Source organism: Enoplosus armatus, chromosome 6, assembly GCF_043641665.1.
Source record: "Enoplosus armatus isolate fEnoArm2 chromosome 6, fEnoArm2.hap1, whole genome shotgun sequence".
Lineage (NCBI taxonomy): Eukaryota > Metazoa > Chordata > Actinopteri > Centrarchiformes > Enoplosidae > Enoplosus > Enoplosus armatus.
In genome coordinates this window covers 19872764-19898344 of record NC_092185.1, presented here as the reverse complement: position 1 = coordinate 19898344, position 25581 = coordinate 19872764, and the positions used below count along the sequence as shown (strand labels likewise).

The following is a 25581-nucleotide window of genomic DNA, read 5'->3' as shown; positions in this document are numbered from 1 at the left end:
CTTATGCTGGTGATGATTTCAAAAGTTTAGAAACAACATGAGTAAAAATACACACTTGTTATGAGCCAAAACTGCATACGGTTTAATTTCCAAAGCTTTTATAATCTTTTTTTCTGACTGAAATATTATCATAAATATAGATCTTATTATGATTAGATATAAGTATGATTGAAATAATTCAACTCACTAAACCCAATTAATACTTAGTGTAACACAGAGTAATTTGAGATAAGGACCTGGCTGTGATAAAAAAAAGTGCAGTTCCACATAAAGCAGATGAGTAAACTGTGAAGACTCAAGAAGGCTAGAGTCATTTATCATGAATCAGGCCTTTATCAGAGCAGCAACTACAGCTGGGAGCAGGGCAAAACCTCTTTTCATGTGTCTTGTCTCAGTTCAAGATTTGTAGCTCAGAATGGAACCTAAATGAATTCGGCAAAGACTGAAAATAAGATGTTGCTGTTGTGTTACTGGGTAGAAAATAACATTTTCTTTTAGTCAGGGACATTTAAGGGACTTATAGTGCACAAGCACTTTTTATAATGTTTTGTTGTTTAATTACTTTTCTTCTTTCTGTCTGTGAATGTTAGAGGAATGATGGATCGCTGTTGGTTGTGTAGCACAATTATGCTGCCATTCTGCCGAGGAATCTCTGGAAAAAGGAATTTTGATCTCAACTGACCGTCCTGGTTAGATAAACTGTGTTACCAGTTACCTGTGTTTAGCAGGTATCATGTTTACGATATTTAGCATTTTAGTTTAGCATGGTAGCATGTTAATATTTGCTAATTAGCACTAACACAAACACCAGCTGAGGCTAATGGGAATGTCATTTCGCGTGTATTTTGTGTATCGGAATTGTGATGTTACGATGGCACTAGATGTTTGAGACATTTCACTCACTACTACAAATGTGAACTCATGGTGGTCCTATAGAAAAAGTCAGGGGATCACCAAAGTCATTAGGATTCACCTCTGGGGACAATGAATGTCTGTACATAACTTCATGGCAATTCATCAAATAGCTGTTCACTCTGGACTCAAGTGGTGGACCGACTACTTGCTACACTGCTAGCAATCACTTTGTAATCTCAGTCAGGTTAGGTTAGCATTTTACAAATATAGTTTTATTGTAACTTTCATTAACAGTAGGGTTAGGGTGAGGGAACAGCAAGGGAACTTGGAGTCTGGTTGTAACACATTACCTTTGCAAGTTAGAATACTGCAAATACAGATTCCTGTATGTAAGTAATTTGGCATTTAAAGTAGAAAATGCACAATAAAATATAAAAAACTGGAACTACATTAGAATGCTGACAATACTGGACATGCTTAGCTTATGAGTCACTGGGATTCTGAAGAATTCATTAAAGCAAATACATATCACACAAATTATTTGATGATGAAAATATGTAATGAACCCATGTTGTGTACATTACATAACCGTGAAGTGCAACTGGAAACAATTAACACTTTTACAGCTCTTTTTATTCCAGCTGTATAAATTGTGCCCCTGTTTTATAAGTTCTTCAGAGTGGGAACATGAAACAACGCAGCTTGTTCACAGTGCAATTCAGACAGCGTAAGAAATGTCAACAACCTTTAAATCAGTCAATAAACTGCAACTACCTTCCAGGTTTTCTGAAATTGTTTGATCATTTACTCCACAAACCACAGAGCATCTTAGGCTGCCAACCGCTGATCCAAGAAATATTGTGTTTATGATTCAATTTCCTCACTGGATGGAGAAAAAAGCAGCAGCACTACTGGTACAACAAAACACCTCTCTGCTCAGCAAATAAGCAACTTACATACAAACAGCCTAATTCCTCTTGTTCTCAGTGCTCTGATGGACCACCTGTTAGACTTGATGCTCATTAGGTTGGAGAGTGGGAGGCCGCCATGGGGCTGTTCTATCAAACAGTCAGACTCATCCTGGAGGAATCCGGCTGTAAAACGCACTCTCACTGGGAAATCACTCAGACGAGCTCATAAAAAGGCACACACAGCGTTTACTCACAAGAGCTCACACACGCACACACACACACACACACACACACACACAAAGCCCCAATATGCCCAAACAAACACACATTGCTGAATTTGAACTGCTTTCCAATGAACGCAGAAGCAATCACTATCACAGGTCCTAAAGGATTCAAAGGCCCATTATCCAGTGGGGTCGGGATTTGATTTTTTTGTGTTTGGGTGGCTCCAGCGTGACAAGTTGCTGTTGAAAATAGATTATCTCTCCAGGGAGTAAGAAATAACTTCCTTCAGCACACAACAGATGATGTCTTGGAAACATTTTGCAAATCCCATTCTTCTGATGGAGTACATGTCATCAGCGTTTACTGGTTTCCAGCACTATAGTAACTGTGAGGCTATGTGACTTCCCTGGGCCAAAAACTATGAGACATCCCAGAGAAGATCTGCTTTCCTAAAAACATACTGATTGTTAAGATGTCTGTTGTTTTACCTCCATAAATCAGCCCTCACCCCACACAATTTAACTCCATCCACAGAGGCTACAATTTAGGAAAGAGGTCATAGCCATATAAGAAATAGCAGAGATAGCACTTCTCTGAAAGTCCCTTTGTCTACTTAGATTACCCAGAATCCCTCTCACTAGAGCAAACAGATAATGTTAACCTCACCTCGGGTATTTATAGGTGTTAAACGAGCACATGCTGTTTCTTTACATCGTCTGCTGGGCTGTTTTCTATTTATGTGACTCTTCCTGGGAAGCAGCGTCGCCTTCACCAGATTGTGGCGGATGTTAAGTCTCCCGCAAACTATTTCTCGAGTCTCGGGATCAGGTTACACTGTTTTACATGAACACGGGAAGTTTTTTTCCAGGGGTAATGAGAATCTGTGCCAACCCAGAAAAGTGCAGAGCGCACTCAGCGGGCCCCAGGGGCAGACAAAACAGCATTAAGTATTAAGGTTGCTTAAATGGAAAGAAATTCACTGTGTCAACCCAATTTCCTCATGAAGGAGAGAGGAAGCGATAATCTCAAAAAATAACATGTTGACTGAAGGCGTGCGTTCATCTTGCTACCGATGCTGTGGTGGTAATGACCAAAACAGTGAGGTGCTGAGAAATTACAGTGGCCCTCTGTGAACCTCTGACTCACAGGGGCAGATTAATAGTGATGAAATATTCAAGACTACTGAGGGTATGAATAAACTTCCCTACCTGTTCACCTGATGTAGTAGCTTATGACAGTCCAGAATAGCAACATATTGTACAAAACAAGCTGTTTAGTGCTTTTGAAATGATTAGTCAATTGACAGAAAATGAACCGTCCGCTTTTCTGATAAATGATTGTCATGCTAGGCAGGTACTACTAACATGTGTTAATTATGACTAAATAAGGACTACTCTGTGATATTATCGAGAACATCATAAAACATGGTAATGTAAGCCGGCATTAACACTTGAATGTGACATGGATTCTTCCACAGCAACACCTGCTTGTGACGTCTCTACAGGCTATTTGTGGCGCAGTTTCTTAACAACACTAAGATCAACGGCATCAGTCCACTCCGCCTCAGGAAGCTGCGTGGACGTGGGCCAGTGTTTACATATCTGTGCACGAGCAAGAGACAGACTGTCATCTCTAGTGTACTGCTGGAACAAATCAGCACCAGTGAGCCCGTAATTCACTGATGTACTTAATTACGAGCAAACTGCATGCTTAATGATGAAAGGAGGGACACAGTGGAGGGCAGGACGTGTTGAAGCGAAAGAGAGACAGAGAGGGATCATGTAAGACACAGCTGCATGCAGATGTGAACAAAGAAGTGGGGTTTAATTACATGAACCTGCTAGCATGTCAGATCGCTGATAGAGGAGTTCAGAGGAGGACGGGCCTTCTCAGAGGAAAGATTTACCGGCCTGTTTGACCTAGAAGAAGTCGGTGAATTAAGAGAGGGAGGAAGGATTCATTTCAGCCTCCTATCTAGTGAGCCGTATACAATCCAGAATCACGGTAATGTCAGACATTTTTGGCTACATACTGCACATCCTAGTCCATCTCCCTCTTAGATCTTGACTTACAACCCAGGTGCAGAGCAATACATTTATCTTATCAATATTACCATTTTTTATAGGCCACAGCTTTTCTTTTTAGGCAGCTTGGCTCTGTGGATGGCAATGTTGGTGGTCCGCCACACTGGTCCACACTGTAAAATGCATTCAATGTGACATTTGGTACAGGTCCCCTGAGGATGGATCCTACAGATTTTGGCGACCCCCTGACTTTATCTCAAGCACCACCAAATATCAACATTTGTGGTTCAGAGTGAAATATCTTCTGGAATAACTACTGGATGGTTTGTCGTGACGTTTGCTACAGATATTCAAATTCTAGAAAGGATGAATTGTAAGACTTCACTTCAGTAATGAAGCGAAGCTACTTCACAACAATGAGACCAAGCCGCTCGCTCATAAATCTGAGCTTATTTTGGTCTCTTATGTTTCAATACAAAAAGCAAAATAGGAGAAGACTCATTTCTTAGCTTTGTTCACCAGAACTCAGATAATCGTTACAACTATTGACCTCTGACAACTATTACCACCAACGTAACAAATGGCTCTGACCATACAGCTCCAGCCGATACAGCAGGTACATATCTGTTGGGAGTAAGGGTGAAACAAAGCACTCACCTGTCGTTTATCCACTCATAATCCAATGAAGTTCAGTTCTTGCTCAGTCTCCCATCATTGCCCAAAGGCATTGGTGGGTGAACTGCTGCAGAATAACGAAATCACTTGCAGCAGATGCAATGGAGACCCCATCTGCCACGCTTGCTATTCCAGTGCAACAGAGTGCATTCCTGGAGCTTAGCAGATATTAAAAATTCAAGTCACGCAAACTGAGTTAAAACGCCACACTGTGCACACATTTGGTTCGGCTCAGTGGCCAAAGGGTTCAGGCCAGACTCAAAGAAATACACTCTTTAGCACTTTGGAGTGTCGACTGTCAGCTGTGGCCGTCCAGAGGAGCCGGCAGGAAAAGGCTGCTCAACTGGCATTCAAAAAAATGAGGAGAAGAAGGTATTCATGATGTCCTGTCATTCTTGTATGACACTTAAAAACTGTGGTTTGTGGTGAAGGACGCAGTTAAGAGCACTATACACACACATCGATGGTGTGAAAGCAGACATCGTTCTCTGTACTGCCCTCTTCATCGCTTCTGTAATCCTCAGGGACTGTTTTGAAGTTTTGAGGGCTGCAAGTGAGGGACCTTCAGCGAGAGGACTTCAGCAGCAGCACTCGAGGTGTGCTCACAGGTTTTTATGAGGTGCAAAGTGAGCTATTATTCCCTCCAACCCTTCAGCTGCCTTTCCTGAGGGCGAGGAATTCTCTCTAAACTCCAAAGAAAAATACTTGTATATGGATTTTTATGACTTGAAAAGTGTACTTGCAATTGACCTATCCCCTCTTCTGGCTTAGAAAAGCTGAATTGGAAGGCAACACTGCCAAATACTACACTGCATGGTAGGATACTATACCATACGTGCAAACAGATGAATGAAGCACTACAACTGGTTTCAAAGTCGGAGCCGCAACAACCCAGGAAACAACCACAGGCTCACACCATCTCTGCATTAGTGTCCTTTGCTTGTATTATTCATGTTATACCAACAAATTATTTAGGCCTTGCCCCGAGGAAATGCCAGTATTTGGTGGAATTAATGGACACCATTTTCCTCCACACATCAGGTATTGCACACTGCAATCAAGCCTACATTCCAAAGATTTGAGCTCATCTATTTCCAATAGAGCAGAATTGTGGTTATCAATCTTTGTAACGACTTCTAATGTGGCATTTGAACTACACACAACACAAGTGTGTGACGTCTCCATTCCTTTGTTGTGGGACTCCATGTAATGGTATATCAAAAGCCTTTGTTTGGGGTCCACATTGCATTTTATGTCCTTGATATCACTTACAATGATGGGCAGTTAAAAAGAATGATTCTCTGCCTGTAGTATGGAAAACCACAGGGTCAAACATATGGCCAGTAAAAAACAAATGGCCTGTGTCACTGAGATGTTTTTTTTCTAATAACATCACAAGTGTAGTGTAGCAAAATGGTTGGTTTATAGCTGAGGCCTGGACGAGAACAAAGAGCTGCAGCACCATTTCCACAGCCTCATCATGTAGTATTGATCTTCCTGTGGGTCATGGACCCCCCTTTTTTTTCCCTTATCCCTCCCTCCACACAACTACGCCTCAGGACTGTACTTGTCATCTCATTTCACCAAGCCAGTAGGGGGGCTTTAACAAATCAATTACCAGTCCCTTGTTGGTTAGCTCTATTAGAGACCACCACTGGCCCTTGGTTTTGGGGCACAACACTATGTTTCAGAGAGTCAATAGTGCTCTATGTTTGACTCATTCAAACCCACGACCCTCCACCAGTGTTAACTGACTGCCAAAGCAACAGCTCTGTCTTGACTAAAACGTCAAGCAAATGTGAACATATTGTCCCAAAGAGTAACATCGGTTCTTAGGGATATATGGCTGGAAAAGTTCTATACTCTTCTTATTGTCGACAAATCCCACGAACAGACCAAAACCCAATACTGAATCGATCGAAAAGCTGCCCTTTTTACTCAGTAGAGCACCAAAAATACGTGATAATAATAATAATAATCCTCGACTAAAAGTAGTCGGCAACAAGTGCACTATTTACTCCTGTTCAGATAACTTTTCCAAAAATCAACAATGGGCTTAGGGTGCCACAGATAGAAAGTCGGAAAGCTTTGACAAAAGAAGAAAGGAGGAAGATCAGGGATGTGACTGTTCAGAAAATAAAGAGGATCATGTTTATTACTTTTGAATAATGTATGAATGATAATATTGTACATACTTTGGTTCTTTGGTTTCAGTCTATTTGCCGCAAAAGCTAAGTAAAAAAGCAGCAGGATAATTACTCTGCACTAGTCAATGTCAGTCATACTCGCAGTTCCTCACAATCAGAGAGCATTAGGGGAAAATGAGCAGGTACTTTCTGTTCATTGTGAGCGAGGCAAAATCATTTTGTGGTTATCCGTAAGAAAGCAGATGATTTAGCTGTACCGAAACTCTTGAGGTAAACACTGCTGAATACTGAGCTGGTGTTTTATCCAACTCATAAATCTCACAATTAACTGACTGGGCCTACTGCATGCAGAAGCTGGTCCCAAATAAACAGCCTTAAATCCCGCTCAAATAAACACAGTCCCAACAGCCATAAACACATCACCAACTGAGCTAATAACCCAAACCGAAGCTGCTGAAAATAATGCAAGCTAGTGCGTGCTGTCAAGCCTTGTAGACATGTACTGTATGAGGGAAATGGTGTTTACTTCTGGCATTTGGTTGAATGATGCAGGAGATATACCAGGATATTTGTCCACAGTAGCGGGTCCAGTTATGAATGATTTAAATGAGATTCAGTCATTTCTGCTAACATGTTGTTTTTGAATTGTCGGACTGCCTTGTTAACCTGCAGCATTTGCAGTGAACTCCATAAGGCATCAGGTGTGATTTCAAATATTTTTACTTTCATTCAACACACGTTGTGTTCCTGGTAATAAAGTATGTTTGACCTCCTAAGTATTTGCTAATGAGGGTATTAGAAAAGAGTCCCATTTGCATTCCGCAGAAAAAATAAATAAAAGTGGAAAATGAGGAAAGCAGCTCAACATATCAAATGTTTATGAAGTCTCGATGTGATGAGCTAAGGCGAGTTTTCCAGTAAAACTAATGTTGGCTACTGCACAAAGCTGGCAGGGAGATGGACTCATAGATCAGCCAAAGGTTGCACCACACAGCTAAACTAAAGCTTTATTGGATTGACAAAGTGAAAGCTCTCAGCTGCTCCACAGTTTACATTAGGCACTTGTCATACTGCACCCAGTGTTTTGATGAATAGTGTTTACTTAGTGTGCTGAGACTGACAACACAAAATTCATTATGATACACAATCTACAATGATGTATTTATGTAGAGAGCAGTTGCCCCTTATTAACTTTAGCATTGCTGTTTGTCCTCAACAAGGCAACAACCACACTACATCATCTGCAGGCATATGAAAATGTTTAGAGCTGAACATCCAGATAGACATCAGGTCAACCGCGCTGAGGTTTATGAATATGCAAGTGACCTCCGCTTCAAGGTTTATAGCTGTCAGAAAGTGTAACTGGGTTGAGGTGAAAACATTGTGCACGCAGTCATAGAGGAGAACTGGGTTTTATCTCTGCATCTCCAGCTGGGGTCGGTACAAAATCTTGATACAATATTTGATACATTTTTTAAATAAGCTCAAGATGTTTGACCAGTTTTGATTCACTTTGATCTCAATCACTGATTTTTGGATGAAATATCTGATCAAGATCAAATGCACCTTCAAGGTTCTTCGTGCTTCAAGCTTTCAGTTTAGCCAAAGAATCATCTAGCAGTCATCATGTTTACTTTTTTCAACTTAGAAATTCTACACCTTTATCATGTTCTTGCATGCAGAAATCCCTTGCAAGAAAGGTATGGAACAAGGGTCTAACTTAATGGATCTAAATTAAGAGAGGTTTAACAGCCTCGACCAGGGACTGAAAGGTTTAAACTCTTAATCTGGTTTATACTGTGGGCGTCCACTGCTGCAGCAGCTGACTCACCCTTGGGAGTCTACTGACAGTTAAACAAAAAACCTCCTAAGTCAGACAAATCTGCAAATAATTAAAGCTTGAGACAGAATCCTCTGTTTTATTAATTAATGTATCCCAAATCTTTTTTGAGGATGCAACTGTTTATATGAGAAAAACACACAGCAGCATCCATCTGTTATACAGTTTTAAATGTAAGAAGAGGTATCTTTGCCAATATTGTTATTATTTCAGTCTTATCCGAAAGTTTCAGATGAAGGAACCTGCAGAACCACATATAAGAATCTGTTTTTTATTACAACACTGGAACTGTGATGCACTTATAAAACCAGGCAACGCAGAGCAGTCAATGGACCTGTGGCTCTTCTTCAGCTCTGCTCAGGTTTCTACTTCCCAGAGTCTCCCACTCACTCTCAGGCCAAGGATCCCCCTGCTCACAATGATGTAAGATATTTGAATGCAGATGAACTGGTTATAAAATGGAAATGCAATACCGTGAATACAGTGTGACCACTGATGGCTTCCAAGAATAAATAAGCAATATTTCAAATAACTATTTCCTTAACCAATCAGACAATGGACATGATGTGAGACAGCAGAGCTGGTTTATTGAAGAAAACCAGAGGTCTTCTTAATAAATGCCATGAGATCATTCATAATGATGATTATGTGAATATGGCACAGCTATGAATGTGTCCTTTCCAACGACACACTCAGACGGTGTATTGTAAAACTATTAGGCCTTGGCAACATGCAGCATAACTGTCAAGACAAAAATTTGAGTAATGTATTGAGGAAGAGCTTCACAGCACATTATTTTAATTTTCAACTCAAAGTATTGCTATTTCCATTCAAAATATATATTTTTGAATAACAGAGAGCCATGCCTTGTGTTAAGCAGGTTGTGGAAACCAAGCATAGCTTAATCACGACTCTCACATGGGAAATTGTAATTGCACAGGGTGAAAGCCAAGTTTGCAATTTAGTGTAAAACACAAACTACCCATGAAAACAACAGCCAATTACACTGGAAATAACAAATGTGCAACCATGGCCAAACTGAGAACGAGGGATAATTTGGGGTTTTAAAAAAATAAATACAATAAAGATTAATAAACTACTAAGTTGAGGCACCTAATAATACTGGAACAACAGATTTTTTTTTTTTCGTATTGTTCTACCTTTCCGTACTTATTTTCTAAAAACCTTACCAAAAAGAACAATCTATGAAAGACAACTGCATCTAGAAAACAGGTACATCTCAGAAAGAATGATTCTATTCTTCCACAGAAGTCTGACTCTCTGATTTCCGACCAGGTCTAATTTGCAGGTGTTTAGTTGTTAGCACAAATTAAAAGCTTCTTGAGCAGGCAAGCGTGCGAGCAGGGTGCGTCCTGCCGACTCATCTGTTCACTGTGACAACCTGTATCCATCATTCGTCCACATGATTTACGGCCAAACGTCTCCAACAGTAGAGCGTGCGATACATCATCACCTCCTACATAAATCTGAATTGTACTTGTTGGCCACATGCAACAGATCTCATTCAAAAAGTTTTTGTATGGTTTTACTTCCTCATGCAGGTCCATCTCGATACTAAACCCATTTTAGGACATTAACCACTCCCACAGAGAATACATTTCACATATAAATGTACACTGCTGTGACGCCGCAGGAAATAGACATATTCATATTCATTTTCCACTATGGATTTGCACTTCGTTGAATGAATGGGCCCTGCAACCGTTGCAGGGGGAAATAAATGAAATCCTTATTCACCTAATAAGGGCCAGCCATCTGTGTGCTCATTGGGAAACTATGGTGGATTATTCCTTCGCTAAAAATCAATAACCTCTCAGTGAGCTGCCGGTGGTAGATGCGAGCTCCAGAGGAGAATGAGAATGTGAGCTGCAGGACGTGGCGACATAATCATACCGCCAATCAAGGTCTATTGTCTTCAAACAACGGAGCCGACTCTCGAGGGCGTGAACGGCAACAGGGCCGGAGTCTCGAGGGTGCGAAAGGACCCACATGGCAGGTACCCGAGGCCTGCCTGCTTTACTTCAGCTGTCATGTGGGAGAGTCTTCAGCTCCATCAATCAAGTGGAGTGATGGGTGTGCTGCATTAGCAAATGTTTCGGAGTCGTACTAAATGAGAAGCGGAGGCAGGGAGAGCACCGCACAAGTCATTTAATCTAGTGTTTAGTGCTGATAATGTATTTTTCTTGTGATGGAAATCTGGCGACAGGGAAAGATAATTTCACTTCTTCCCGGACAGAAATCGACTCGCCTCAAGAAGTTCCTTGATATAAGTGTCATCCTCCTCGTAGCGTAATCTGTCTTTTTCTCAGATAATGGCTCTTGTTTCTAGAAAATAAAACATTAAGTCTGACCGTGAGGCTGAAAGACTTGCTAGGGTCAACACTTTTTTGGCAGACAAAAGAGGTGGTCTGAGGTTTCTGAGTGACGGTTTGTTTGAACAGTCGTGAGCCTCATGTGTCTGAGGGTTAGGGTCTTCATCGGGGGACCCCAGCAGTCACTCACACAAATGAAAACAAAGCTTTGCAAGCCAGTGGGGCCGTGGATGGATTTCCCTCCAACTGCTTCCTAATTAAAACAGCCGCTGATGTTTCTACCATGTGGTGGCGAGAAATGTGTCTACTGTACAGGCTGGACACGCTTGGAACAGCCACTTGGGGGATCCGGTGCGGTTTTGGGCCCTCTTAACATCTCATCAGGTAAATGTTGTAAGACCCGTAGCAGTTGGAGTTCACAGTCAGGACAACACGTGCTCAACACAGACTGAAACGGATAGCCTCGAGGCCTTCACAGTCACACTTAAACAATCAAGGATCAGACCTTCCATCTAATGCCATAATGCTCCATCAGTCACTCTTTCTTTCTTGCCAGCTCCGCTCTTTTCTCCTTTACATACCCTCAATCTCTTTCAGATGAAACATTTATTTTTCTTGAGAGCGCATTTAAGCAGTCTCATTATTCTGTCAGAGCAGCTGACAGCGCTCCTCTCCAGATCCTCAAACCTCAGGGGCTGGTAAAGGAAAAACAGTTGTGCACACTTTTCTCCCAACCCAAACTTCCTCCTCGGATCAAAAATAAACTCGGGCCAATTGTGTGTATCCACCTCCTGCCGAAGAGGAAGACCTCACTTGGCAAAATAGCCGGAGGGGAAAGTCGCACATGCGAAAGGTCAAAGATGAGGAGAAACACCACGGCCACAGATACTGGGGGTCAGTGCTCAGCCAAAATAAACCACTGAAATCAACCCTGTAAACCATCATGATTCCATCAATCTGTCACCAGTGTGATTTTATTCATGATGACAGAGAGGTAGAGGCAGCAAGAGAGAAAGAGAGCGAGCAAGAGAGTTGGCTCTGCCGGTGAAATACAATACAACACAAGCTGTTCTCCATCTGGAGAGATGTCAGACTCGTCTGCCTCACCAAGCCATGACAGACTACATTAGAACTAGGCAATTGACACCGCATTTGATTGGATTTAGTCATGCCACATCCAAACACACAAAATATACGCAAAACTTTACTTAAAGTGACTAATTAAAACTCAGAGTATTCTACAGGTGTAGCTGGTGAGGAGAAGCAAGCGCACGGACAGAAACAGTAGCACAAAGCCAGCACCAGCAGCAGGAACTTACCCTTCATATATAGCAGGTTTCATTCTTTCATAACCCACACAGCTATTTAGTGAAAAGCCCCCTAAGGCTGAGATTACAGCTCTGGATTGGATTCAACTCTTGCCCTCTCTCAGTGCAGCTACTTGATGAAAGGCTTGGCAAGGGTCACATCCAAGTGCGGTGGGTATTTTCATTTTTTTTTTAAATTACTTAAATGAAACTATACGAGAACCTGGGCCAGACTGGTCGTCTGGTTGTAAATAACCTGTGGTGTCCCAGAGGGTGGCATACTGCAGGCTGTTGTGCTTTGCACGCATTTTGCAGAGTACTAAAACCACATACTGGGTTCCCAGGGCTCAATGGTATCAATTAGAGGCAGCTTGTGAAAAGATGTGCTTCCTCCGTTACTGTGGTCTGGTCAGAGGTAGGAAGTGAGGGAAGAGAGAGGGAGGAGACAACTCCTACAGTAGGGACTGTTCGGGTCCACAAGAATTCAGTCTTCAATTTGCTCTGTCAGCTTGTTCCCAAGTCCACAAATAAAGACAGTGTTCTACAATACGCACCTGACCGGTCTCTCTCTATTTCCTTTCTCTCGTCTGAAGTGCACAATAATGTTCCCACTCTACAGATACCTCAACTTAATGACTTAGAACACACAGCATCAGAATTAAGGCCACAAAGGGCACGTGTTTAGCTGTGTCCCAGTGTTACGAGCCCGAGGGGAGGGGCAGGTTACCCACAGTGGCTAAACTGGCCAGACCACAGGCCCTTCTGTGCTGCATTTGACTCACTTACCCCACTTAGGAAACACCAGATACTGTAATCATATTTGAAAACCACTTAAACCACAATAATAACACGAGCCAGAGAAATTCCAACACTTGTGTTCTTTAAGGAATGACCCTCAACCTGTACAGTGCTAAGTCTGTGATTTCTTTCCCCCTGGGATCAACAGTAGCATTTGCCAGGTTGCCCCAGGAAACAAGATTTAGACCACGATCAGCCATTTCATTTGGTTTGGTTGCCACTGATACTATGTAAAAAAAAATTGATGACATTACGTCATTTGTAACTGCCCTTTAACAACGGATGCAAGCATTTTCTAATCTGACGTTAGGGGAAATGTCATGGTCAAGGGAAGCTTCGTCGTCATGGTTACAATAATAAACACGTGGTTAAGGTTAGGGAAGAATCCTGGTTATGCTTAAAAGGAAACGACAGTTGGTTTTAAATTGGAAACGAACAGCAGTCTGATATTTTGTTGACCCATCCATCCACCCAGAACTGCTCCCTATGTGGACTTTGCTTTATAATAACGTCTCCTGACTACCTCCTTTGATCCCGTCATAATTACTATGGCCGCTCGAGGGCTTTGTCACTTCAATGTAAGCAGTATGTCATTTTGGGGACTGTTTCTGTGGTTCTTCTAGGGAGGACAGTCTCAAAAGTCATCTATATTCCTCAGTGAAGAATATTCCTTAGAGGTGAATGAGTGCTGCTGTTGCACTGATTTCCACATGACTGATTTCCACAATCCCGATCAACAGGATAGTACTGTAACAAACCATGCTTCTGAATATGAATGTGGCAAGTCAGGTTATTCCTGAAAGCTTCACAACCATTTAATTAATACTCAAAGACAACAAACCCTCCACAGTGAGGGCACCAACAAGTAGATTTGGGTTATGTAAAATATGTTTAACCATTCTTAATTTCACTTTTTCAGAACCAAAATGTGGTTTATACATGTAATTAAGCTGGCCTATAATTGCTTCAATTATAAATGACTGAAATATGGCAACCATTCTGTCAGTTTTGGCAACCAAAAGCCAATGGCTGGTTTCCAGCCTGGCAAGCAGCTCTTAAAACCTGTCGGGCCGCATTTCCCCTTGTGCAATGAATGTCGCCATCATCTTTCCAGCTAAACATCCATGCCACCCAAAACTGACAAGTTGAGCTGGCATATTCATAACACAAAGAAGCTTCTGTTAGCTCACTAACTGTGAATCCTCTGCCCTCCTTCCTCTGTCTCGCCATCTGAAAACGCTAACCAGAGCACGTACAACCGCAATGAGTCCACCCAATTGGTTCTGACAGGTTTGGTCCGCAAAGCTGCAGCAGTTTTCTGCTCTGTTCAAACAGTGAACACTGAGGTCCTGCTTCTTTGTCCTTCATAAACAACAGGCCAACACAACCAGGGCTTAATTCCCCTCTATTTGGGGACAAATGGCCTCCTTCATTGGGCCCAGGGAGAACAGAGGGACCACACAGCCCCTTCTTCTCACAATGGACAAAGGCATTGCCCCCGAACTGGCCAACTTATGTCATAACCTTTATCGAAACGAGCCAGTGCTCCTTGTCAGAGAATAAGGCCACCGAGATGGAGAGGCCCGGTGAAGAGGGGTAGCCTTCTCCTCTTCCTTAATGAAAAGGGCAAACTATAGCATCCCTGTTGGATATGGGGGACAGGGGAGTTTTTGTTTCTAATGGCTTGGGGTTCTCTGCTTACACGTCGTGCCCCCTCTCATCCACAGTCCTGTTAATCCCATTAATATGAAGAGGGCCAAGAGCTTGAGAGTGGCCTCGGCTTAAGAGCCATCAGCCAGCATTAGCCCTCGAAATCCAAACCCTTGTCTAGACCCATTAACAACTTAGCCTGGCAGAGTCAAATCATTTGAGACCAATGCTTAATGATGGGAGCATAACCTATAGCCAGCATTTATGATCACTACACGAATTCAAAACACTGTTTTCAGGAATGCACACACACCAGATGCATCAGTTATTTGATTATCCTATTAATCTCATTTTGCTCGTCAAACAGAACATTTGATCCATCATTTTGACTTAGTATATTCTTTGGCAACTTTGATGTCTTTCTCACATTGTTGAGTAGCTGTGTTGAATGTCTGCCATGCAATACTGACCACGTGAAGGGTTTGCTTATTAGATTCAGATTTAGATTCAGTCCAGTATTACACATTATTCCCATTTAAGGCGATTATTATCGTTGTGTGTGTGTGTGTGTCTGTCTGTGTGCAGTATACTGTACTGTATGTGTGTGTGCGCTGCTATAACCACATGATGTATTAGGAGAGATAATCTCTCGGCTTTTAATTAAATAGCTGGGCAAAGAGCACTGAGAATACCCAAAGTGGACTGAGGTTAACGTCTTGTGCAGCACAGCGAAGACAATCTCTAATGCCTCAATCCACCACCAGGCAGCAACCAGACATCTACATATGGCCCATTTCTCATCCCAGTGCATACCAGTGGGGTGATTACAAAGCATTTTAGCCTGATTAATGCAGCCTCGAAGCAGCTTGCTCAAGCCGGGCAAGAACACAGCGAGGGCTTTCAGGAAACGATGGGGCATGGAGAGTGCTCATGAGCAGCCTTCCATCCCACAGAAAGACCGGTGACCTCGTGCTGCAGCGTATCACAAATGACAATCAGCCGAAGCGGGCAATCACCGGAGTGACTCGGCTCCCTGCAGCCTGCCGCACATACTCCGTTTCATCCAACGGCAGATAGCAGTATGCTCCAGTAATCAAGGGCAGGCACCTTCAGCTCCATCACTGTGTGTTCAACTCCACATCAAGCACAGGTATTCAAGACTCGTGTGCGTATCGAGTTTCTCAAAAGTCTAGACATCATCTGGACCTGGAGGTTATGGGTGTCCGGTGGCGTTGAAGGAGCCGCGTTCCTTGTGTAAAACATCACCCAGGATTACTGTGAATAAGTGAAACACTTCGACTTCGGCTTAGTGGGGGCGACCGTGCTCAGCACTACAACCTGCTACTGTTCACACACTAATCAGATTTGTGCACAATGTTTAAAATGTGTGTTTTAACTGTAGTATAAACTGTGTCCTCTTCATAATGAATGCCAGATTTGTGAATAGTGATCTTGTTTGTTGGCTTATTAAAAAGCCTGTCTGATTTTTTATTGAAACACTAACTATTTCATAATAATATTTATTTTTTTTAACATTGTGACCAAATGAAGACAATTTACAGTTGAAAGGAGTCCAGCTGGGAATGGGACATGTCATTAGTTTTACAGATATTTGGTCATAAACCAAAATTATTGGAGGAACTGACATTTGTACCTAATGATGGCGCTAGAGGAAAAGTCAGGGGATAATCAAAGTAATGAGGAATTGTCAGTACAGAGTTTAATGGCAGTCCATCTGATAGTTGGTGAAAAGTGGTGGACTGACTGACTGACTGACACTGCCACCCATGGAGCCACGCGGCTAGACTGGCTAATAAACTTGTAAGTGTAATAGTGTCATTGTTTAGGCCGATATGTATTGGCCTTGTTTATAATCATGTAGCTGCGATAATAAAGATTAAAATGTTTGTATGTCAATGAAGCAGTGTACTGAGGGCTTCTATTTCCTTTGTTTGTATTCAGTATTGTGCCTGTGCATCAGGAGCACCTGCTCTGTGTTTCAGTACTATAAGATCCAGCCTTTCCTTCTTTTTTTTATTGTTTATTTAAACATATCTTTGGCATTTCTGTACTGCAATTATTTATCAGTCAACATATTGGCCTAGCTGAATTATAGGAAGTGATAGAAAATATTGTATTTAGAGTATAAAATAATTGGTATTCCCTCAGTTTGAAGTTGGAAAGAAACATTTTCAAACCTTTCAACAGCCAGAGCATTGAGAGAGCAGCTGGAAGGAGAAAGTTCTCCTAAGCCTGGCGGGGTCACATACTCACCAATACACAGATCACAGAGTGGAAGCTGCCCTCCCACTCTGGGCCACACAGCAGTCTGAGGAGCTAATTTAACAGTTTTGACAGTCACTGAGAAACCTGGTGACCCAGAATGGAAAGGTAGGGAAAAGGAAGTCCACAGTTGGGCGACAGGAATGCAGTGTTCTGCTGCAATGTGTGCGTTTCCACACGCTTTATATGTTAGGAAGCGCACTCATAAAACACTTTCTCAAATTTAATTGCTATTGCACACTCTCCAAATACACAGGTATTTCTGATTTTTCCTTTCTGCCCTCACCACAGGGAATTCAGCACAAAGGCCAACAGTTTTTTAAATGAACTTCAGGAGGTGAAATTCAATAACCCAAGATACAGCATAATGAAGTCTTATTCTGGGCCTGATGGCAGTGAGGGAGAAAAGGGAGCATCATATCTAGTCAGCTGTTTCCCATTGACCTAAATATGAACTCACTCTATCCAAGACTCTGATGCTTCAAGGAAGTCTGTAGGGTTTTGTGGGTAATGGAAGCAACTCACAAACACATCAGAACCCCTCATTAATGATATTTTTAGACACAAATGAATTTCTGCCAGGCTTGCTTATCTTGCAATTGTGGCGAGAGTGAAAATAACTGTTTCTGCCCTCATCGGCTATCTGTTGGAAAATGAGAGCTTAGGAAAATGGAAATCCAATCTATCTGTGGTCAGACACTGAGCTGATCTTTCCGGGCCGCTGTAGCTCAAATAAAGACGGTCACAGCAACGGCATTTTCTAATAAGCGATTCATCCATTTCTGTGAAATCACTAGATGGCGGGAGATTAGTTATTGTTTCTCCGACACGTTGGCATCTTGAGAGAAAAATGAGAAAAGAATTGGTTTGTTGACACACAACAAGCGACTGTGCCTGGACTGTGAACAGTCACAAGTTGGTGCACAGTAATTATGTATAATCTGTAAACGTCTTCCCCTCATCTGAGAATCTATCGGAGAAAGTGTGCAGCCAACAAGATTGTGCAGGATGCCTCCCACATATCTCCTTCCTCTCCTGCCAACAGATTGTAGTCCCTGGTGCTTTGAGGGAGGAAATGCAGGAACATCAAAGTCTCCTCCTCTAGACAACAGAGTCATTGCACATTGAAAACAGCCACTACCACACTGGTCATCAGAAATGTTACCTTTTTACACATCCGGCAGATGTGCAGCAATATTAGCATTCATTTGGAGTAGTATTTTGTAGCCACCTGGCAAATGCAAGTCCAATATTTAGTCTCCTTTTAGCTCTGTTTAGCTCTCCACCCACTCTTGACAGAAAAATGTGAGTCTTTAACTTCTAAATGTGAGCCCATGTTCACTAGCTAGTGGCTAACTCTGCTGTTCGGTGCAGAAAAAGTTGTGTTTTTAGGGTTTTTAAAGCTAATTTGCTGAAAACAGTCACCTAATACAAAAATAAGACTATGTGCTTTTGTCGTGAGGCCATCTTCACTGACTCTGTCTGTGCCATCGGGAACTTTGATGTCTCCATCCTGGCAACCACGAGCGAGCACAACATCCTCCATTTGAATCCACTTCAAACCTTCCCCTCCAAACTGCAGAAGGGAGAAAAACCCTAAACTGCTTACCAAACGGGACCATCTGGAGGCAGCCGTTGGATGATGGGAGCTGGAGGCCTAAAAGGCTTTGGGGGGTTGTTGAAGGGAAGGCAGACAGAGAGAGAGAGAGACAGTGGAGCAGCTACGTCTACCACACCATGTCGTGAGTCCCTCTCTGCAGGCAGGACGGTAATTACAGGGCACAGACAGAGAAAGCCTGACTGGGGAAAAAAAGCGGAGATACTCAAACTGCTGGGTTACCGCCCTCAACATAACCGCAAGCAGCCTCATCCTGCAGTACAGGCCATGAGAGTAGGGTTCCAGGTCAGTGCGCTGACACGCAGTGCCAAGGAAGAGGCAGCCACGGGCACAGACAGAGTCCACGTCATGCCAGATAGGTCAACGCAGGCCGGTCTCCACCTCACAGGGACCACACAGAGCCTTCAGATTGTAGTATCCAGTCTACTTTTCTTTGCGTTTGTCTGTGCATCTTTGAGGAAACTGCTATGATACAAAATGGAATGACACTAGCAAAAATAACATTAAAAAAAACACCAAAAATAAATAACTAAAAAGATTCACTACTGTGTTTTTCCGTAACCCGGTTGGTACCATCATTAAACAACATGAGTCACAGCCCAAAGCGCTGTGTGGCTTCTCTGCCGTCATCGACTCGGCGCTCACATCGAACTGCATCAGTGTGAAGTGTGTGCCGTTCTGCCCCCAATCCCGACTTCTCTAATAAAGCTTTCATGGGGCGCAGAGCGGAGCAGCGACTCGCCTTAACCGACTGTCTGAGCGCTATAAATCATCGGCCATGCACAGGGAGGCCACGTCCTTCAGCTGGGACCTGCAACCTTCACACATCTTCGCACAGTCAAAACCTTACGACATCACGCCGGGGTCCAGAGAAATGAGATGGGTGCAGCCCATCGCATCCGTCAAGCTCCTGACAGTGCACGATAATCCATGAAACCTGTGAGTGTGTGTGTGTGTGTGTGTGTGTGTGTGTGTAGGCTGAAATACACCTCGACAACAGCTCAGTTTTCAACTGTTAAATGGAGGAAGTGGCTACCTTTTTGATTTCACTACTAGTATTTTCACCTTGCTTAACCTGCGGCACAAAACCTTTTTTAACTCATAAACTTTAAGGACTGTGACATTTACAATCAAGCACTACAGCCTTCACCAGGTTTTGCTGTTATACCGCACGTTTTCTAGCATGCAGGCTTACAGCAAGTCACAGAATATTGCACCAGTATTTCTCCTCTGACATTTATCCGGGCTCTCCCATTCCTTCACCCAGCCCTAACTGTAGATTACAGCGGCAGAGATATGAACCACATGACGTATGATCCCCATTTTCCAGCGCAGGTGTCAACGCTGTGTACGTGCTAATGATGAGTGTGTTCAGGGGAGGGGAGAGGAAAAGCTCCCCCTGGGCGATTTGGCACCGTGGAAGCAGGCCACTCTTCCAGGCTGTCTTTTTTTTTTTTTTTTTAAATTGAGGGAGGGGCTGTGACTGACTGCAGGGTCAAAAAACTGCCCTGCATGGGGTTATATTTTTTTTTTCAACAGCCTGGAGGATAACATTTCTTTTAACACATGTAAACAGTTTTTTTTCCTTTAACTGTGACCTCCTTATGGCCTTGGTTACTATGTATGGAATGCATAAAGCTCAAATTAATGTGTAACCAGTGAACTCACCTTTGATAACAAGTCTCCAAACACACAGTACCCTTTTTTTTTTTCTCACTCCATGACAGGAATAAATGGAAAGAAAGCAACAAATCATTACGTATTCCACTGCCATACCAGACTACCAGCCAATCGATTGCAAATCCTCAGGTGTCTCTGTAGCTGCCTAGCCTTTTTACACGCACCCAAACACACAGCACAGTTTTGGATCTTAACTTTTTATCAGTAGCCGAGTTAAGTCAATGAATTGGTTTCATGGCCGGGAGCAAAAAAAAAAAGGGTGGCACAATCTGTCCTCTCACAGAGAGGAATCAATGCTGCACTGTGGCAAAATATCCACATTTCATTCTTCTGCAACTACTTATCACAAATATTCAATGGAAGCCTCAAAGCTTCCTTTTACTTCTAAATGCACACCAAATGAGACATCAGCTGCAGCTCTTTATTTTGGAGCGTGACGCCTCTCATTCTGTAATACTGCCGTCCTTTTCAGTTTTTGAAAAACATTATCTGAATGATCCATAAATTACTGTCAGAGTCACAGTTCAAATAAAAGCCTGCCTACAAGCTGCAGGGTGTGGGGTAATGGCAAGCTCGCAGTTTGATTTATCGTCATCCACACGCTCAGTGTTTTCCTCGATGACAGCTTCTTTACCATCACAGAGTCACATCTACACAAGCGCAGCATTAGCAAGTTAGATCCGTCTGTGTGTCCTGGGCTGTTTCACTTAGCAAAATTATACATCTCTGTCTGCTCCCTCCCTCCCTCCCTTCCTCCTCTATCTCCCTCCATCCCTCCTCCAGTGGAGCCCAAGGGGACAGGGGACGGCTGCTAATTACAAGCCTGAACCAAACACATGGTGTTAAAAACAGATAACGCTGGATGACAGATAGGCTGCAATGAAAAACATGCCAGCGACAGAAAACGTCAGAGAAAATCTTCAAAAATCCCTGGCTGGGATGGGAGAGCTCTCTCACACTCATCTGTTTCGTAAGAAGCCTGCAATAACTTGGACCCAAATTCACATGGTAATAAATAACATTATGTTAACATCTCTTCGCAGAATAATCAGGGCTTGGCTCTCTGTCTTACATTAAAACTTGGAGGCTCGAGGCTCTCCGGCAGCCACACAGCAGCTGACTCTGCAGCAGCAGCAGCGGCGGCGGGAGCCTCTCTCACCTCTCCACAGCGTGGCTGCTCCCTGACAGGTTTATGGACACTGAACACCATCTTTCTTACACAGGAGTTGCCAGAAGCACCTGACCATGACACAAAGTGCAAAGGCATAGCGACTCTACCGCAAGAAAAGTATCAAGACTTTCAGCAAAACAGGGCCTTGGGGAGATATGTTAAGCAGGAAGGGTTCTATGCACAGTACAGAGCAGTAGGTTGTGAAGGAAATACACCACCAGTTGATGTGGAGGGTGTTAATGTACTGTTTGCTCACTAAGCTGTATCCTCAGGGTGTGTTTTAAAAGCTACACAGCACCTATTATATGACTGCTGTATAAACTGCGTCATGTTCTGTTGAGAGCAGGTGTGTACTCCTCATATCTAGAAGTATCGGCTCTTTACGAATCAACCTGTATTAGCTATAAAAGGATAACAAGATGCAACATAGTCATGGCAGGAAAAACGACGATGCCTCTGACCTACATGGAGGCGTGGATGGTGCATTAATGAGCCCGAGGCTCTGACAACCATTCAGCCATCAAATATCAAAAGGCCAGCTATGAGTAATGCATCACCCTGCTGAACCCTTGCACTCACTGCGCTCCATTTCTCAAACTGATGGTTCCAAGTGGAGGGTGACACAACTTGCTGCCAATCTTCTTTTTGTTTTGTTTTTTAAAGTAAATTCACAACAAAACGCTTTGCGCAAAGTTTCAGGAGGCAGAACATTTGGGACAGTTTGGCAAAGGGACTTCTGCTGTGGAGTGGAGGAGACATGTTTCTCCTCCAGAGATCAATTATTTCCTCTGCACAACTCAAGACTTAGAGCAGAGTCCAGACTCTGGAGTCTGCAACTCTTTGCACTGAGGCGTCCAAGCACGATGCCTGATTTCACTGTTCCTCCTATGGAATACTATAGTGATTCCAGGAAAGACATTACTGTAAGAATGCTGCAGGAATATGATAGGAATTAATGTGAAAATAAACCCAATAAACGCATAAAGCCACGCACACACACATGTCTGCAGGAGAGAGGGTGCAACAGTGATTTCCAAGTTGTTGGCTCACTGTACTACAGATAGCCAGTAGATCGATCACTCGACAGCTCTTCAAAGCAGCATGCACTATTGATAAATTGATAGTTGCCTTCAGGCAACCTGCTTGTGTTAATGAAAAGGCTCAGCTCACGTGAGTTACACGCCAGTGTTTGCTGGTGCAGTGAAATGCTGCTCAGTCTGAGTTATGGCAACATAACGAATGAATCATTATTCCCATGCTGCTGTCCAGAACGGACACGGTGTGCGTGAGGAGAGATAGTGGGGACGGTGCCGTTAGTAGCACCGGGCTGGATGTCATTCATTCACCCAAGTAGCCTACCTGTCATCGTAGCAGAAATCGGCGCCCAGAGTGTTGACATACAGGACCAGAGCCACGGCGCCGCACAGCAATTCAGCAAACATCTCTCTCTCGCACACACGCGGGGAAACGATGAAGAAACAAAACACAAGAACAGGAAACAAATAACAAAAGATGCAAAGCGAGACACACAGAGAGAGAGAGGCAGCGGATCCCGGTCTCTATTCCCTCTCAGTGCCCGTCTTTGTCAGGATGTCTCTGCGAAAACAAGTCCGTCCCCCCCCCCATCATCTCCGCTGAAGTGCGCAAAGTGGATAATCCATAGGTGGCTTTCTCTCTAACCCATGTTGGGTCTGAGCCTGGGGAGCTTTATATCCCGCGGGGAGTCGGGCAGAAAATAAAACACGAGCAGCAGTCCAGTGAACGCGTGACAGCGGAACGCACGCCTTCCCGACACGGAGGAGGATCGGCGCTCTGATGCTCCGCGGCCGATGCTGCTGGGTGAACGTCGAGAGCCAGACCGCCGTCAAGTGAGCCACACTGACGCCTACAACTTCCGGTTTGACTTTTAAAATAAAGCCCGCTGATACACGTTATATTTTCGGAGCAATACTACGAATGTTGAAAAAAAAAAAAAAAAAGAGAGAGAGCGAGAGACGTGAACGCTTCCCTCTAATTTCATAACGTAGAAATCCTTATTAAAACATATTAAGACAGAACAAAAAATAAAAATGTCACCTGCCCACGTTGTATGCAATGACTGCATGCACTGTATGTTTGCCATTGCGTATGACTGAACCCAATTCTGCCATCTGTGCCTGAATGCATCATTTTAAAACAGCCAATCATCCATTTCTGCATCATCTAACAGTTGATATTTTACATGTTGTTATGTGTGTAGCTATTCTCACCTGAAACAGCGATTAGCAAAGGCGACATAGGCTACAATAAAACGTATGCATATAACTTTATGTATATTACAGCTTCTGTCCATGCTCATTTTCCTACTGCTGGACTCTTGTTTATAATAGATATTTATGCTTTAATACTGACCCGCTTAACTTCCGGTCCTGCTCTTCGTGTCTCCGGGAATTGACGCAGTCCAGATCCAAACGCATGTGGTTAGGAGATCTCAAGCGCATGCGCACTTCCCCACCTCCGGAGATGGGGATAAATCACACTACATGATGCTGAGACCCGTTGGTAAGGGTCACTTACTACCGCTGACTGTAGTCCATAATATGGAGGTGGTCCTCAGAGGGACGTTCAGGGACATCTAGGAGGTTTTTTTTTCCAGGTGGACACTATGGATTCTTCGAGCATAATCATGGATATTTTATTTAATTTCACTACTATTTTATTCCCTAGGGGTTACCACCATGATGAATAAAATATTATTTAATTAAGAATCACTCTCCTCACCTACCAACTACAGCATAGAGTACATTATGGTATAGGTTAATAAGTATTTCTTATTCTTTAATTATGACACACAATAATTAAACCCAGAGGCTATATAAAGTACAACAGCACTGCTGCAAAATCCTCCAGTGTGTTGTGAATTATTTTACTGAATCTCACAACTTTTATTATGATACTAATCTGGCTTCAATAAACCAAACATTGAACACAGCTGCAGAAAACAGCAGCTATAAAAGGAACATTGTGTGTGCTTTGACTTCTGTTCATTGAAAAAAGGCAGAAAATTCACAGTTGTTTATTTAAAGCTGCTATAGTCTGAAATCATAGTTGTGGGAGAGGACTTCTGTCGGAGTAGAGACCACTTTGATCAGAAAGACTGGTTGTCTGATTAAATCAAAAGGGAAAAAAAACGTTTCCTTTACTTGATGTGAAGAAGAGGTGACATGTTCATCACACTGGCTACTAAGAGTTTCTTCAGTGTCACTCCAGTAATTGCTTTCTATTGATTTGGGTTTGACCAGGCTAAAAATGAGTGTACTCTCTAGCTGGCCCCACAGTGACCAGTAGAGGGCTCACAGTGCATGATGTCTGTGCGGAGACGGTACAACTAACACTCATTACTTCAGCCTCTGTAGTACTCTGTTGTTATTCTCCAGTGATTATCTCATTGTTCCAAAATGACTCATTTAAAACACTGATAGAATAAAATATGTGTTCTTTTTCATGATGACTTTAATGCCTGGTAGTTATCATACTTTTCTAGATTGGATCTTGTATCATCAATTTCAGGACGAACAACATGTTTTAATTTCCAAAAACAATATACAGCATTTTAAAATCAAAGTCTCCCACTGTTCATGACTGTTGAAATGTTCTTGGACTCTCTTTCATAGAGGACGTTGCACAATATAAAGAAGTAAGAGACCAGCAGGAAAGAAAAAGAGAAAAAAAAAAAAGAATAATTGTAAAAGTGCTTCCCAGACAAAGCAAGTAGCCTGGCCCACTGCATATTGATTCAGGGTTGTTTCAATAGACAGAGCCCATCTGTCAGAGCAGACTTCAATGTAGCCTTTCACAGGACAGCAGCAGGACACTGCCATGTAACACATTTCAGGAATTAATTAGACTGATCAGAGCAAGCAGTACAAGGTTGTTGCTTCTAGTCTACGATTCACTAGGACTGCTTAAACATCTAAACATGAAAGATCCGACACATGTGCTACAACGTCTCACTGTGTTACACTGCAAGAAACCAAAACAGAAACTTTTGCTGTGATCAAAGTGATTATAATCTGATTATCAGA

General features: G+C 42.8%; 1 protein-coding gene across 1 annotated transcript in view; it reads right to left on the bottom strand.

Moving 5' to 3' along the window:
* tmtc2b (transmembrane O-mannosyltransferase targeting cadherins 2b) overlaps nt 1-22959 on the bottom strand; it is an 88512-nt gene extending 65553 nt beyond the window's left edge. Inside the window, exon 1 of the mRNA XM_070907728.1 lies at nt 22877-22959. Coding sequence (XP_070763829.1) covers nt 22877-22959 — 83 coding nt within the window. The remainder of the gene's footprint in view (nt 1-22876) is intronic.
* Nucleotides 22960-25581: the final 2622 nt, after the last annotated feature.